Below are 14,925 nucleotides of genomic sequence, written 5' to 3'. Positions count from 1 at the left end.
TTCTAAAATGCACCTTAAAAGAAAAAAGTTTGGGAACCACAGGGTTATACTGTACAAAAACAGTGGTAAGTATACAGGGCCATGCTGAGAGAAATTTGACAAAGCGTGATGTCCCTCATGTTAATGTCACATCAAATTAGGTTTGTTTGCAAATTATGTTGCTCTGCATTATTTCCGAAACTAGCAAGGGACGAATACATGAGGCTATAGAGATTGGGTTTTGTATTAAGTTTCTGCTGTACAGCGTTTCATTTCCAGAGTTGTGAAGGCTTTCCTGTGTTTTTTGTTCAATGCTCAAGCCTGAATTGAAAATTTAGTGCATAAACAGTCATCGATATCCGTTTTCTCACATTAGATTATGTCTTGGATTTCGCCTTCTTGCAGTTGTTGAAGACTAAGTTAGCGCCAATAATGTTCATTTGCATCGAAGTGTTTCCATAGATTTTCATGGGCAAACTTTTTTCGTGTATAACCACACCAACAGTTCCCAGCAACAAACAAATTCTGTTAGTTGACCTAGTGAAACTGATTGCAATGAATTGAGGACAGCTTCCCAATGCCCTCGTTGTTATCTGTGTTAATCCTTGACCCACACTTCACTAGCCTTGTCAGCAGTGCGTTGCGTAATTGGGTTGTTGGAAAAGTGATTAGAACAGCAATGGAAATGACGAATTTACACGTAGCTGAGCTGAGCTGTGCTACATCAGTTATTTTCGTTGGCAACTATTAACACACTGTAATTGGACAATTACAAGTTTGTTTGCAAATTAGGGATTCTACCTTATGGCCTCCGTGTCATACATTTGTAAAACATTACAGTAGACTACTGTATAAAGTTGAATTAAGAATTCTAAATTGGTCATGATTGTATTTAGATTTCCAATCGCCACGTTCAACGATACAATTTTCGCCTTTTTATGTGAGTATGTTGCTTCTCAAATTTTGTGTGGCGTGTTTAAGCTCTTAATATGCAAATACACAGCTTAAAAATAACAACAGCTGCCTTCAGAAATGCCCATTGTTTACCTTGCTTACCACAACGATTCCTAGAAATAACCTGGTACAGGGATTAAAAAAAGCGCCCGCAGCGATTTCCCCTAGCCAGTGTTGGAACAAAACAACAAAATCACGTGAGACTGAACTCACCGCACAGCGTTCTCCTTTCTCTCGAATTGTTGCATCAGAAAAAATGTCACATGACGCAGTCTCTCATCCGCTCGAAATAGCTTCGGCTCGACCAATCAGAGGCTTCCACGCTGGCAGTTCGGCAAGGCCACATCACTGCTGTGAATTTCCGCCGTCGCATTTTAAGTTTTACAATGGAGTTAAGCATGTAGATAAATCTCTGACGAAGGAAAGAAGTTAAAGCACTTTTGTGCGCGAACTGCGAAGATACTTAATGAGTAGTTGATTAGTACTATTGACAGTAGTTAGTTATAAAAAATTTCAGTCGACTTTTGTGAGCAAAATCAACATGGCCCCGACCGCAACTCCCCAAACTATTGTGATCTCGCCTGATACAAGGCTCGTTACTATCCAAAACCCTGTCAAAATGTCCAGGGTGGAGGTCACTGGTACTAATAATGTACCAAACCTACCAAAATATGCAGTTGGCTTGTTTGATTCAAATGGACAAGGACCCAGAAAACGCAAGCGGCTTACCCATCTTACCCCAGAGGAGAAAATTATGAGAAGGTAACATTAATGGTAAATTTAAAAGTTAACTCTAAATGTGTTTTCTAGTTGTTTACCATAAACTTCTGAGCATAGTGATACACAGATACACCATAATACTGATTGTTAGAGTACACAAAATATTTTGTTATGTTCAGAAAACTCAAAAATCGGGTTGCAGCACAAACAGCTAGAGACCGAAAAAAGATTAGAATGGAGTGTTTAGAAGAAACCATTAACAAAGTTCAAGAACAGGTAAACAATTTCTTTGTTTTGTTTTTTATATGATGCAATTTCACCCATATGTTATAAGGTTTCTTTAAACAGTGATGTCATTTTTCTTTATAAATATTTTTCTTTTGCTGTGTTGTCAAAAGTTTGTCATGCATGTTGTTTCAGAACTTATTATTTATTTTGGTTGTTAAAATGTACAGTTGATGTGACATTGCTAATATCATTGCAGGCCAAACAGTTGCTTGATGTCAACATCAAGTTGCTGGAGCGTGCTGAAGCTCTTGAACGTGAAAATTCTGAACTAAAAACAAGACTTGGTCTCACAACCGAAACCTCCTCAACCGTGACACAAGATCGCTTGGATGTTGAAAGAATTAAAATGGAGTTTGATGAAACAATGTTGTCCAATGATAATGCAAATATGTCCCTTCCAGAAAGTCTTCTGTCTCCAGATGAATCATCAGGTAATTTGTTAAATAATAAAATGACTTGTGTGATCATAATTTACATTTTTATATACAAGTTACCTATTTTTTGTGGTAAACATAAACACATTGGTATAAAATTAACATAATCTTTTGGGTTGTGAAGCCTACTGTATGATACCAAATGGAAGTCTGCTTGTGCTTAAAAGTTTGCCTATCAACATTTGTTTTGCTTTCAGATGAGAACGACAGCCAAGGAAGTCTAAAGCGAAAAGTATTCGACTTTCAATGTTTGAATGATGCGAAGCGCCAGTGCCTTACCACTACCGAGCGTGCATCCTCCGAGCCAGCAGTGTCCGGAGTACACGTTTTGGGTAGACTGAATCCTCAGCAGCAGGAAGCTGTCAAGCAGACGCCGATCCGCTCGATGGTGGTAATGCCAGTGTTGACCTCGCTACTTCATGCACCGAAACGAATGAAAGCAAAGACATCCTTGGGCTGCTCGAACAAATCGATGCCAGTCTTGATTCGAATGCCCTCATCGGAAGTTTCACCGCAGACCAATGTAAGATTTTTGGCATGTTATATAGCCACTTGCAATCTGTGCAAACTATATGCAATTTACTGCAAAAACTAATGTAGATGTTGACAATTAGGGCTATTAGGGTCGGTGAGGGTTTGTGATGCAAATAACTTTATAATTTAATCTCAGATACCTTTGGGCCTAATTTTCTGTGTTAACATGCAGTACCATATGATGTTTAGTACCACTCTCAACACATATGTGAATATTAGGCCCAAACTTGGCACCTAAAACTAAATAGTGTTATATCTATTGTGAACCCTCACCCAGGCCCTTAAAGCCCTAACCATCAACATCTTAAAAAGTTGCATACGTTTTATAGTAGATTGTGTAGTTTGCATATTTTGGAGGACCCCATACCCTAAAGCTTGATTTTTTTGTTGTGTACAATATTTCTGACAAATGTTAACGATTATATGTTTTGTGCAGGCATTGGATCTGAGCAACAAGTAACCAAACCCGTTACTGTGGAACAAATAGACTCCATTAAGGAGTTGATTAATTTTGATCACCACTACTCCAAACCCCGAGTGAATACGCAAATCCGTCGTGTTACAGCTGCTAACAATGCTGCAAGCAAACCCGTGCAAGTACAATTGAGCCGCTCCTCGCGTTTGACCAAGTTGATCCGTCAACATTCCAACCTGTCCGAAGAAGACCAAAAGCCAACTGCCCTTTGCGAAAAGACAGCGAGCAACGAAACAATGCCTGTCGTGGACTGTACCAGTGACAGTGAGGAAAAAAAGCCCGCAGAACTAAACCTACCCCCTATGTTGTGCCCAGTAAAACAGGAGACCGATCTACACCTAGATGACAGCTCTGAATCGAGCAGCATCCTGGATTTCGGCAATTTAGATGCTGAGTTGGATTTACTCTTGAATCCCAACATGGAATCTAAGGATACGCTAAGCTTGAAAATGCCTAAGCCTGAAGTAGAGCACTCTAACTTTTCCATGCTTGAAACGCCAACAACTTTAGCTGACGAGTTTTGCTTTAACGACGATTTAGAGTCGTTTAAGTCGTGTCTGAGCGACGCAACCTCCGCCGAACTGTTTCCACAGTTGGCATCATTCGTATTTTAGACTTGTGTTTTGCTTTCTGTGGTGATGTTAGCAGGAGGTTGTGGTTGTGTTCGTGGCTGGGTAAAAAGTGCAATGTTTATTCTCTGTACAAACACAATAAGGTGCTGTTTTTGTTCTGCGGCTTTTTCGTTCTTGCTCGTCTCTTCGTATCAGTTCTACTGTATAGATCATTTTCTTCCGTTGCTCGCTTCTTTTCAGTAAAGTGAAAAAAGATTCAGCGACCTTGTGTGTTCAGTAACATAAATTTGGCATGATAAGGATTTTGAGATAGTTAGCTGAACTTTAAATCTCAGAGACAATTAAGGATTTTGAGATAGTGAGCTAATAAACTTTAAATCTCAAAATACTTATTTGACCGAGCAACAGGGTTAACAGGTATGCAATAAAACCTCCGGTTTTGTTTTTGTAAACAATTGCAAACAGAATGGACAAATGCGGATGGTATAGACAAGAGCAGGGGCGGGAAACTTCTCCAGTCGGCGGGCCTGATATGGGAAAATGAAGTACTTGGCGGGCCGGATTCCTGAATCGATACATTAATCGCGTATTTATTCAGTGATTTAAAACGGATTTTTGACCACCTAAACCAAATACATTCAAGAACATCACAAATACATTACAGTCCAAACAATCTAACTGATATAACATAAATATTCACCTCAGCAAATTTAATGCATACACCACAGACTTAGATACTGCTGAAACACTAACTAGGCTACACGTGTGGAAACAAAGGAAACCGTGAAAGCAGGCCACACAAATGGTTGGCAGTTATGTCGTAACAATGGACGTATGGTGCAATGGTAACAACGGCGGGAACGTTTTTTGCTATTGGGGAGCGTTTCTGTCCGTTACAACTATAATTTGACGCAGTAAGCATATAGGGGGAATTGCGGCAGACTGTGGCCGCGGGCCACATTACCATGTAAGACCTGAAACTGTCTGCGGGCCGCTCAAAATCCCGTCGCGGGCCGGATCCGGCCCGCGGGCCGTATGTTGCCCGCCCCTGGACAAGAGCATACTTAACTACGAGCCACAGGCCAGGCCCCAATTAGTAGTATTTGCCGAAGTAAAGTACATGTATGTGGATAGAGCCCTTTTCCAAGTTTCAGCCACAGGTTCCTGCAGTAACGCTGGCGGAGACCTGATAAGTACCGCATTTTCTTGTTAAAGCTACTGCATTCTAATCAGTTTTTCGGTTAATCACTGTCCAAGCTAAATGTGTTAAAGCTGCGGGGTAACCACTATTAGTTGTGCACGCGAAAGTATCCCCGCAACAGCCTGCAGGGTAAATTTTTCACAGCTAAATCGGCCCCAACGCATATAGGAGTGATCCAACTGTTGTTCGTTGTTTTACATACACGACTAAAAATATAAATTTTGCTCAAAAAATCGCCTTTTCAAAACTTCTGTTGGAAGAACAGGGCATTGTTCGGAAGAGAAGATATGCATATTGCACACACATTTATAACAACCGCACCATAAGTTCTTGGCGGACCCGTCGAAATCGCCTCGCGGGTTGCAGCTTCGGTAAGGCTGCGCTAGAGCAGTGATTTTCAACCGGTGTTCCGTGAAAGATCTTCAGGTGTTCAGCAACGAATTTATTAGTTTGACTAGTATAGACCTACCATGGAATACCGATCAAAAGTCACAGGTTTAACACAATGAGCGTAAATAGCCTTTTCTATTATGAATTTAATTATCCACTACCAGTTTAAATGTTGTGCAATAATAAGACTAGTTATGTAATGTCTTACTGCATCTTTAAAAAATGGTTTTCTGCAAAATAGTTTTCTGCATACAGTGCTCCGTGGATCAAAGAAGGTTGAAAAACATTGCGTTTTGATATGTTATATGCGACCCAGAAGGTTGAAAAACATTGCGTTTGGATATGTTACATGCGCGTCATTCTTAAAATTACCTGGATCGGTGTGAAAATATTTGTTGACCCCCTGGTAGCCTATAGACCAGGGGTGCACAACCTTTTTGCTAAGGCGGCCGCACCGCAGATCCTTATTTCACCAACGGCCGCCCATTACCTGCTTGTTTTCAAATTGATTATGTGAAAATAGAGCTTGTCCCACATACATAAACCAACCATATAATGGTGTCCAAAAAGCCCGGATAATTTAAAACTTGATCCACAGATTGAGCTAAACAGCTGACGACCAGTCTGAGCTATTTGTGACGTCATAATCTATATTGTGACGCAAGAGGTGACTGTTTATTTGCATTGTTTGCACACAATAGGCGTATACAAAGCATAATGCACAGGGGGTTACTAGGCAGGTAATATTCTTTACAGTCTTACAAAATCTATAAATATATTTAAAGCAGTTTGAAAGTCAAAATATTTAGCAAAACAGTTTTTTATTCGTCACGGCCGCAGGTTGTGCACCCCTGCTATAGACATATATGCTTTTATCAATGGTGGCACACATAAACCGTGCCAGTAGAAACTGAGACGCTGGCCTATAGGCAATCCGCGATTTTTCTGACAAGAACAGATTTTGGTTTAAAAAAAAGGCAAAACGACTGTTGGTGGAGGTTATTATTAACAATTTAATTTTTGATGAAATTTATTCCACAAGTTTTTGAACAAATACAATTAACTTTTGTTGACAAACTCCGCATTCTGATTTAAATCTTATAATAGGCATATCTTGAACAGTCACAATATGCAACGAAGCTTCGGCCGCGAGGCCGGATCCGGCCCGCGAGGTCATTTCATCCGCCCCGCGACCACATCTTTGGTTTGCCAAATTGTATCAATAACTTTGTAACATTAAAAGTTAATATACTCCTTACAAAAGTTTTCCTGTGGCGATATTCAGAATTGATATTACCGACTCTCATAGGATTACAACGCCCAGGATTGATCCAAAGCCAGTTTGTTACGTCACAGACAAGACTACAAGTGTTAATTGTGCGCAAACAATTGCCTTCTTTTGTCACTTGTGGCGTAATATACAATCATTGCTTGTAAGATGAGATTAATTATACAGTTTAACAGTCGCATGACCAGTTTTTGAATGGGATTGTAGAAAGACCATATCTTGGTGCCCCTATAAAAATCGCCTCGAGGGCTAAGTTTGGAAAGACGGCGCTAGGGCATGTAAACTTTGCGACCCGCGCGAATCATTATTAGCACTCATCCGGCCCTCAGTGAAAAAAGTTTGGTGACCCCTGCTCTAGACAGATCATACTTTCAAACTTAAAAGATAACTGCTCACAAACTCATAAAACACAACTTCATTTTAAAGCCAAATTGAGTTTAATGCCAAACGAAGCACATATAAAAGCAATGTGCCGATACCTGCAGTTAAAACACATACAGTTTCCAGCAGAGTTTCCATTTATATTACTTACCTGTTAGAAGTGACATCATTCTTCTTAAAATAAATGTGCATTTTTAAAATCTTTTTAAAATCCATTTAGGGCCACAACGAAGCATTTGATCACATTAAATAGTGTGGCGATAAAGAGTTGAGTTTTAATGCACGAGAACAGCTTGCAACCTTGCTTCAACCAATTGCAAAATATCTTTGCTTTTTTGTACTTCATTTTGTCGTTCATCTTCAGTCAAATCCGTAGCTTTTAATTTAGCTTCTATTGCTTTCTTGCAAAATCTCTCCGATTCTTGAAACTGTTCCGTTTCCCAGTAAACCTCTGCGAGAGCGTGAAAAAAGTTTCCATAGACAATGTACTTTGGGCTTTGGTTTCCGAATGTTTTTTCGAGAAGCTTACGAGCAAATTTTGCTGTTGATTCTCTTGAGGCATTGTCGCCGACCAAACGTTGAACCCTTTCGATGTTGTACAAACCCTCCACCGAGCATAGGCACTGTAGTTCGCTGTCCACATTTACAAAGCATGGTATCTGACTTCGCATATCAAGCATAGATGGTATAACTTGGTCGCGCACAATGTATAAATTTGTACCAGCCATATCTAGTAGCAGTTCACTTGTTTCTTTTAGTCCTAATAGGCACCTTTTTATACCATTTGTGGCAATATTAGGCCTTTCGTTTTTCACAAAAAGGTGGAACGCAATTTTGTAGAACAAAATGGCTTTCAAGTAATTCTCTTGGTCCCTCTGTAGTTGAGCATTTGTCATCGTGCCTTCGGCAGTAATGTCACTTTGGTTTTCAATCAAACGCAAGAGTTTTTGTTTTGTGGATTCTGTTCGTTTGTAACTTGCGTTTTTGTTTTGCACCAAGAGGACATACTGCTGAACAAGCTGATTTCTTGCCTCATCTAAACAATAAATAGTATAATAGGTGAAAGTAGGAAAGACGCAACAAGCGTTAAAGAACCTTTTGAACAAAAGCACAGGTTTATGGCAGGTAAGTGCTAGCAATGTCATTTTATACTCAAGAAATTGGAAATGATGGCGACCACACAGTTCTTTTGACTAATACATTTACTCTTAACACGTGCAACAAAATGTCAGGCTGGTGGACACGCGTGCAACAAAACGTCAGCTTTTAACCCCGTTTCTGTCCACATAGTCGTTTGGTTATATTCAGTAGAAAGATGTTAAAGTAGCATTTAATAGTTTGTACCTAATTCTACAGCTGGTTTTTCACTGATTGGCCGCTCTTTTACTGCAGTTTGGTCGATGTGTGCTTCGGCACTCTGGTTAACACCTAAAAGATTAATAATAAATAGTAAATTACGTCTAAGATGAATATATTCATACTGGAATCAGCCGTGAAGTGTCGCAGTCCATCGATAAGAGCATACTCATCCATACATCTTAGTACGCTATACGCCCGTTCGAATCCCACCGCATGCTAGATTTTTCTAACTTATGCCTCGCCATACGGAAATGCTTGGGATACACTGGCTTGTTTCGGTATAACGCCTTCAATGGGCCAAGCGTACTATAGTAATCATATATGATTTATTACACTTCAATGTAGTTATGTCCAGTAGTAAACAGGGAATAGTAGCCTACCTGAGTTTGCAGATGGCTCCTCGACAATATGGAGCTCTCTTGCGACAGGTTGCGGATTGCATGTTTGTACATCCTCTTGTACATCTTAACACACGACAACTTAAGTGTTTATTCAAAACAAAGCTTTTTTTAGCCCAGCAATATGACTAATGTACATCGGGTAATGCAGCGCCGAAAAAATCACAATGGCAGTTCTTTACCCGGCTCTTAATTTCAATTTGCAAATTTATTATTTTAGCTCCAATGCAATCGAGTTTTAAGAGGCCAGGACTTGTCACATTCTTGTGATTAAACGTTAAAACAACCACGAGAAGCGGTTGTGGAAACCTGGTTAAATATTAAACGTTGCCTAAACATTGCGTGACAGCAGTACGTAATTACAAGAAATATTTGAGCAGGTTTTTGGCGCTTAACCAACTAAGATCGTTTAACGACACTTTAAGCAAACATGAAAGTAACACATTAACTTGAGTCTTAAACACCGAATCTGGAACCTTACCTGAAGAACTGGCTTGTAATGACACATGAAGGAGGGGTTCATTGCTTTTGTTGTTTGTCAAATCTATAAATGCACAACATTTCGGCATGTTTAATTTCATTGAAATGTCCAACATATTGATAGTGTTAATGTCCATTTTTTAATGTTTTGTTCTATCCTGTCGAACGTTTGTTAATTAATTTTGCCACTAAAATTCGACTACAAATGTTAAAGTACTGAACCTTTTTTGGTTGATGATGGTGTGCTGTGTTCTTCGCTGTCATATCTGATGGATGCTAAAAGGCACATATGGAATTAAACAATTTTAAAACGTTTATACATTTAAATTGCGACATGCTATGTCTACAGAATACAGGCGCAAGGCCGATACGATTCATAATTAGGCTGCATTTAAAGCGCGTCAAACAACAAATGTCATTTAGATCAAAATTTTAATTTAATCGGGATTTGATCGTTTGACTTCCCAATCAGCCTTATAGGGCAAATATATATTGTGCCACAATTTTACCATTCTGGTTTTAACTCGTGCTTTGTGTAAAATGAATCGGATTCGGTTCCTAATTTCAGTCCGCTTGTAAAATAAATAATTACGACATCTGTCTAACGTTACTTAAGTCGACTTGGATTGTAAAATGATTTTACAGCGAAGCGTTGGTTAAGAGCAGAGTTAAAGGTCGGGACAGGCTTTTCGGCTTAATTGGGGATTAGAAGAGGTCTTTGGGTTTTTACTTTTTTCGGATTCGGACTGAGTTCAGGCCAAAATTAAGTGATGGCCGGTTACGATTCTGGGTCAATAAAATGTAGTTTACTGTAGTAAAACGATAGGAACCTTTGCTGGGGTGGCGCTCAACAAACTGGGCTGCATACAGGGTCGGTCGCATATTTCTTTTAAATGTTCGTTAACATAGCTTTCTATACCAACTATGCTACGTGTTGTGCAGCACAGAGTTGTAATCGGGCCTAGAACTGGAGCCCGAAACCCGGCCCGTTTTTGGATAGCCCGTTTAGGCCCGAAAGTTTGACTGACATGCGTATACATCAAAGCCTCATAAAAGACTAAGACAACCAACACAATAGACCAGTGGTCTTCAACCTTTTTTAAAAGCGACCCCAATTTTAAAGAAAATTAAATCAGACTTTACATGCGACCCCATTTCTTTCCTATAGGGATAAAATTGTTTCAAGTAATGTCGAAACTGAAGCTAGCCCGCGTAATTTTTAAGTAGACTTTAAATATTAGCATCCAGTGCGTATTATTACGCTCAAATGTTAGAACCCAGAAGTTTTTTTAATCTAATTCGCGTTAAAGCTCACCAGTTTGCAGAAATCAGTAAATGTATGCAATTTTAGCTGTGCCCGCTATATTTAATTGGAAACAATATGTCATTCATGGGGCACTATCGCGTAACAATGGGTAGAACAACTCGTGTTTTATATAGATTATTCAATCACAATGATTAGATTGTGACACGAGCTACCAAGCTGTACTGCAAAACATGAGCAAAGGTTGCGAACTAGAACAAAAACGTTTTATTTTTTTGGTTATAATTTTAAACGCCTATAAATTGAATTTATAGCGACCCCAGAAAAAGTTTAGACGACCCCACTTGGGGTCGCGACCCACAGGTTGAAGACCACTGCAATAGACAATTGGTCTTCAACAAGGCGTTTTAGGTCTGTTTGACATTAATAAATACTGACACAGAGTGTAAAGTCAGGCCCGAATCAAGACCGTTTTTTAAAGAAACCCGAGCCCGAACCCATCCCGAAAAGCCCGGCCCGGCTTACAACTCTGGACATGTTACCTCGTGGAAAACCTCCATAACGAGTTGAATACCGATAGAGAGGAACGGTTCGACTTTCATCAATTTCAGGTTCGTCATCTAGTTCCATCTGGATGAGAGCATTGGCTACTTGTTGAAGAATTGCTGCGGTATTTTGCTCATCCAACAGTTGCTGCAGTTCCTCTGCAACTTGTTCCATTGTGGGGCGTTCGGATGCAATGTCTGACCAGCATCTCTTCATTAACTGCTCGAGTTGCACTACGATTTCTCTTTCCTCTGTGGTTAGAGTTTCCATCCACTCGTGTAAGCCATGACAATCTGGCCTCATTCCTTCTTTGACTGCATCAAGGATCTCTTTTCGATCTCCTCTAGGATACGGTGCTTCACGAACTAAAACTTGATAGATAAGTATGGCAAAGGCAAAAATGTCAAGCTCTTTTCTAGGTTTCATGGTGGGATCTTTCAGCTTTTCTGGTGCTGTATAGAAGGGTGTGTATTGTACTCGGTCTTTCTTGGTTCTTGCCGAAGAATCAATCGTGGTTGAACTACTTAAAGTTGCAAATTCGGCGCTACCAAAATCTGCAATTTTGCAGTGTAGCTCCTCAGTCAGCAAAACATTGTCCGGTTTGACATCTCCATGAATTAATCGCTTGCCTGGTAAACTGTGGCAAAAACTAATTCCTTTTGCTATTTCTGTTAAAATCCGAAGGCGCAGAGGGATACCCAATTCGATTGACGTTGTGAGGATTAAATTTCGGAGGTTACCACCTTTGCAATACTCCATGACAATTCCCATAGCAAACGTCCATTTTACAAATCCCAGAATTGCAACGATGTTGATATGTTTGGCTTTTTGCAAATGTTCCATTTCCTCTTTGATTCTGCAAGTAAATTATCAATGAACTAGATCAGGGGCGGGCAACATACGGCCCGCGGGCCGGCCCGCAAACAGTTTCAGGTCTTACATGATAATGTGGCCCGCGGCCACAGTCTGCCGCAATCCCCCACTACTTGCTTACTGCGTCAAATTTTAGTAGTAAATGTAACGGACAGTAACGCTTCCCAATAGCAAAAAACTTTCCCGCCGTTGTTACCGTTGCACCATACGTCCATTGTTACGACATAACTGCCAAACATGTGAGTGGCCTGCTTTCACGGTTTCCTTTGTTTCCACACGTGTAGCCTAGTTAGTGTTTCAGCAGTATCTAAGTCTGTGGTGTATGCATTAAATTTGCTGTGGTGAATAATTTTATGTTATATCAGTTAGATTGTTTCGACTGTATTGTATGTGTGATGTTCTTGAATGTATTTGGTTTAGGAGGTCAAAAATTCGTTTTAAATCACTGGATAAATACGCGATTAATGTATATCGATTCAGGAATCCGGCCCGCCAAGTACTTCATTTTCCCATATCAGACCCGCCGACTGGAGAAGTTGCCCGCCCCTGAACTAGATGCTTGACATGCAAAAAAAGTAATATTATTTGTAAGAAGATGGAACATTTGATTCAAACATTTGTCTGCTTTTTTATAGTAGATTGTAAACAGGAATATTATTTTGATACTTCTAATTGCGTAGAATATTTCTGCTTCTATTTGAGTGGATTTTTTTTGTATTTCGTAACAGAGGACAAATGGTATAAACCAGGGGTCGGCAACCTTTTTGGCGACGCGTGCCAATTTTCTGGTTACATGTGTTAATGACCTTGCGTGCCAACGTTTTCCAAATAATAGTGGTACGTGCCAGCACATATCGATGATAAAGAGAAAGCAGAGTGTTTTGTGCATTTAAGGCTGAATTTTCCTACAATGACATGATAAAACTATAAACAAGCAGTGTAACAGGTTATATCGTTACTTCAATATAATAACACAAATCGGTTGGCGTGCCATGAAAATCCACCTTGCGTGCCAACCGTGGCACGCGTGCCAGGGGTTGCCGACCCCTGGTATAAACTGATGTAGCAGGTCAGACTCACTGTCAAAGCCCTTTATTGTCTGTACTCAGCACTCCGCGGCACGCTGAACTTTTAGTTATAGCAGGTCATAAAAAGCGCAGAAGGCAATAAAAGTATCTACCAGCAGTATTTTTAAATGCGCCGACGCAAGTTTTAGATGCTCTTCTTGCTATTGGAACAAACAAATTACCATAGTTATATTTACGTTTTTTTTGCTTTCTTAACTCTTTTCTGTCACTTGTTTAGGTTTCTCTCTATGTTTTAAAAAGGTACCTACTTTTTAACCATCATCTTCTTTTCTTGTTGTCCTCCGGTAATTGCAAAGACTTTAACCGCAACATCATGTTTAAGCATTTTGTGGAATCCAAAAAGAACGTCCCCGAATCCACCAGAGCCAGCCTCACACGATTCGGGGTTACATTGAATGTCACCCGCATCAAATTCTCGAAACTACAAAGCAAACACAACAGCAAACATTCACATTACAATTATGCGACAGCGGCTTTTGATATAGTGTTATAGAACACTCGCATTTAAATTATCTGCCAGTGGCACAACAACAATTTAAGAACGTACTTGGAATCATCTATTTTGAAGTAAAACATTCTCACGTTATTAGGTTATCTACATACTGATCCATAACTGTGAATAAAGGGTTCTACTTAGTACTTACCGTTTCTGTAAACTCCATCATTCAAACAATAACTTTACTTCTGACATTTAGGTGCTGCAAACCTGCTATCAAACAGGTTCGCAGCATCTTAGCTTCCTGTTTCAAAATGCTTTCGAAATCATCCTAGATCCCCTTTTTTGCTTGTTTGGCTGGAGAAACTCTTGCGATGTTTGTCAACCAAGTGCGACGGTCCGTGGAAGAAAGAAAAGTTGGGCGAATGCATTAGTCCTCAGTTTTTTGAAGAAAGATGTACAAAGCATAACTCTGTGGCAAAAGGGTCTCATAATATCGCTTATGCATTCACGATAACTTTATTTTACTACCCAGCACCTTCAACTCAATTGTATTTTTTTCAAGTGCAATTATTAGCCATTTTTTCGTCACATAAACACAGATGTGGGGCCGAAGGAATATTGTTTCCAAGCAAGACTTTCATCTTAAACCAACCGTTCTCAAACTGGGGTCCGCGGTCCTTTAGGGGTCGGTGAGGCAATTTTGGGCGGACCGCGAAAAAGCTGAAGTACTTTTATAATCTTATTTTGTGCCAGTTTGTGTGAATAGATTTAAATCACAGTAAAATTGAGAATCGACTGTCTCGTATTGTTAAACATAGCCTTTATTGCATGAAAACTAACAAAAATGCAATTGTTGGCACAGAATCGTAGTGTTTTTCGTCTTGTTTGTGATGTCACATGCTGTCTTTGGATTTATTGTTAAGCGCAATTTTGCATAACTAGCTAAAATCCTGCAATCAACTTTCGTTTTTCTGAAATACGACGCCTCGAAACAATGGCAAAGGGACCGTTTTGGAAAAATAATGAAAAAGTTTGAGAACCACTGTCTTAAACCATTGCTTAAGCCTTGAATATGTAGTGTGATTTTAAGTGCAGGAATATAGTTTCTGAAAAATGCTAGAAAGGAATTTGCAAAAACCGTTTCCAGTACACAATAAAAAAGGATTGACGTTCGACAACTTGTAACTTTAGAGGCCACTTGTAGCGCTAATGGGGCATCTTTTTCAAATGAGATTGATTGTTTTTGCAGGACAACGATTTGT

The 14,925-nt window shown here is 39.7% G+C and overlaps 2 protein-coding genes across 3 annotated transcripts; one reads left to right on the top strand and one right to left on the bottom strand.

Moving 5' to 3' along the window:
• The first annotated feature begins 1,221 nt into the window (after positions 1 to 1,221).
• On the top strand, positions 1,222 to 4,215 carry LOC145213690 (uncharacterized). Its single transcript, XM_080082052.1, has 6 exons — positions 1,222 to 1,695; positions 1,833 to 1,929; positions 2,138 to 2,372; positions 2,573 to 2,680; positions 2,722 to 2,898; positions 3,346 to 4,215. The coding sequence occupies exons 1-6, from the start codon at positions 1,475 to 1,477 to the stop codon at positions 3,996 to 3,998; spliced, it is 1,491 nt and encodes a 496-aa protein (XP_079938178.1). The 5' UTR covers positions 1,222 to 1,474; the 3' UTR covers positions 3,999 to 4,215.
• A 3,044-nt stretch (positions 4,216 to 7,259) lies between these two features.
• On the bottom strand, positions 7,260 to 14,494 carry LOC145214174 (uncharacterized). Of its 2 annotated transcripts, none has more exons than XM_080082662.1 (8): positions 13,869 to 14,494; positions 13,473 to 13,645; positions 11,260 to 12,119; positions 9,676 to 9,729; positions 9,455 to 9,517; positions 8,956 to 9,039; positions 8,561 to 8,644; positions 7,260 to 8,252 (listed from the first exon to the last, which is right to left on the bottom strand). In XM_080082662.1, the coding sequence occupies exons 1-8, from the start codon at positions 13,887 to 13,889 to the stop codon at positions 7,492 to 7,494; spliced, it is 2,100 nt and encodes a 699-aa protein (XP_079938788.1). In that variant the 5' UTR covers positions 13,890 to 14,494; the 3' UTR covers positions 7,260 to 7,491. The 2 variants fall into 2 exon arrangements, with proteins under 2 accessions (XP_079938788.1, XP_079938789.1); XM_080082663.1 differs by lacking the exon at positions 13,869 to 14,494 and adding an exon at positions 12,204 to 12,694 and having other exon boundaries at positions 13,473 to 13,536.
• Between the last annotated feature and the right edge of the window lie 431 nt (positions 14,495 to 14,925).

The sequence above is a fragment of the Phallusia mammillata genome, chromosome 2, assembly GCF_965637545.1.
Source record: "Phallusia mammillata chromosome 2, kaPhaMamm4.hap1.1, whole genome shotgun sequence".
In the NCBI taxonomy this organism is placed as follows: domain Eukaryota; kingdom Metazoa; phylum Chordata; class Ascidiacea; order Phlebobranchia; family Ascidiidae; genus Phallusia; species Phallusia mammillata.
The sequence above is the reverse complement of the archived record's forward strand: the minus strand, read 5'-3'. Positions and strand labels throughout refer to the sequence as shown.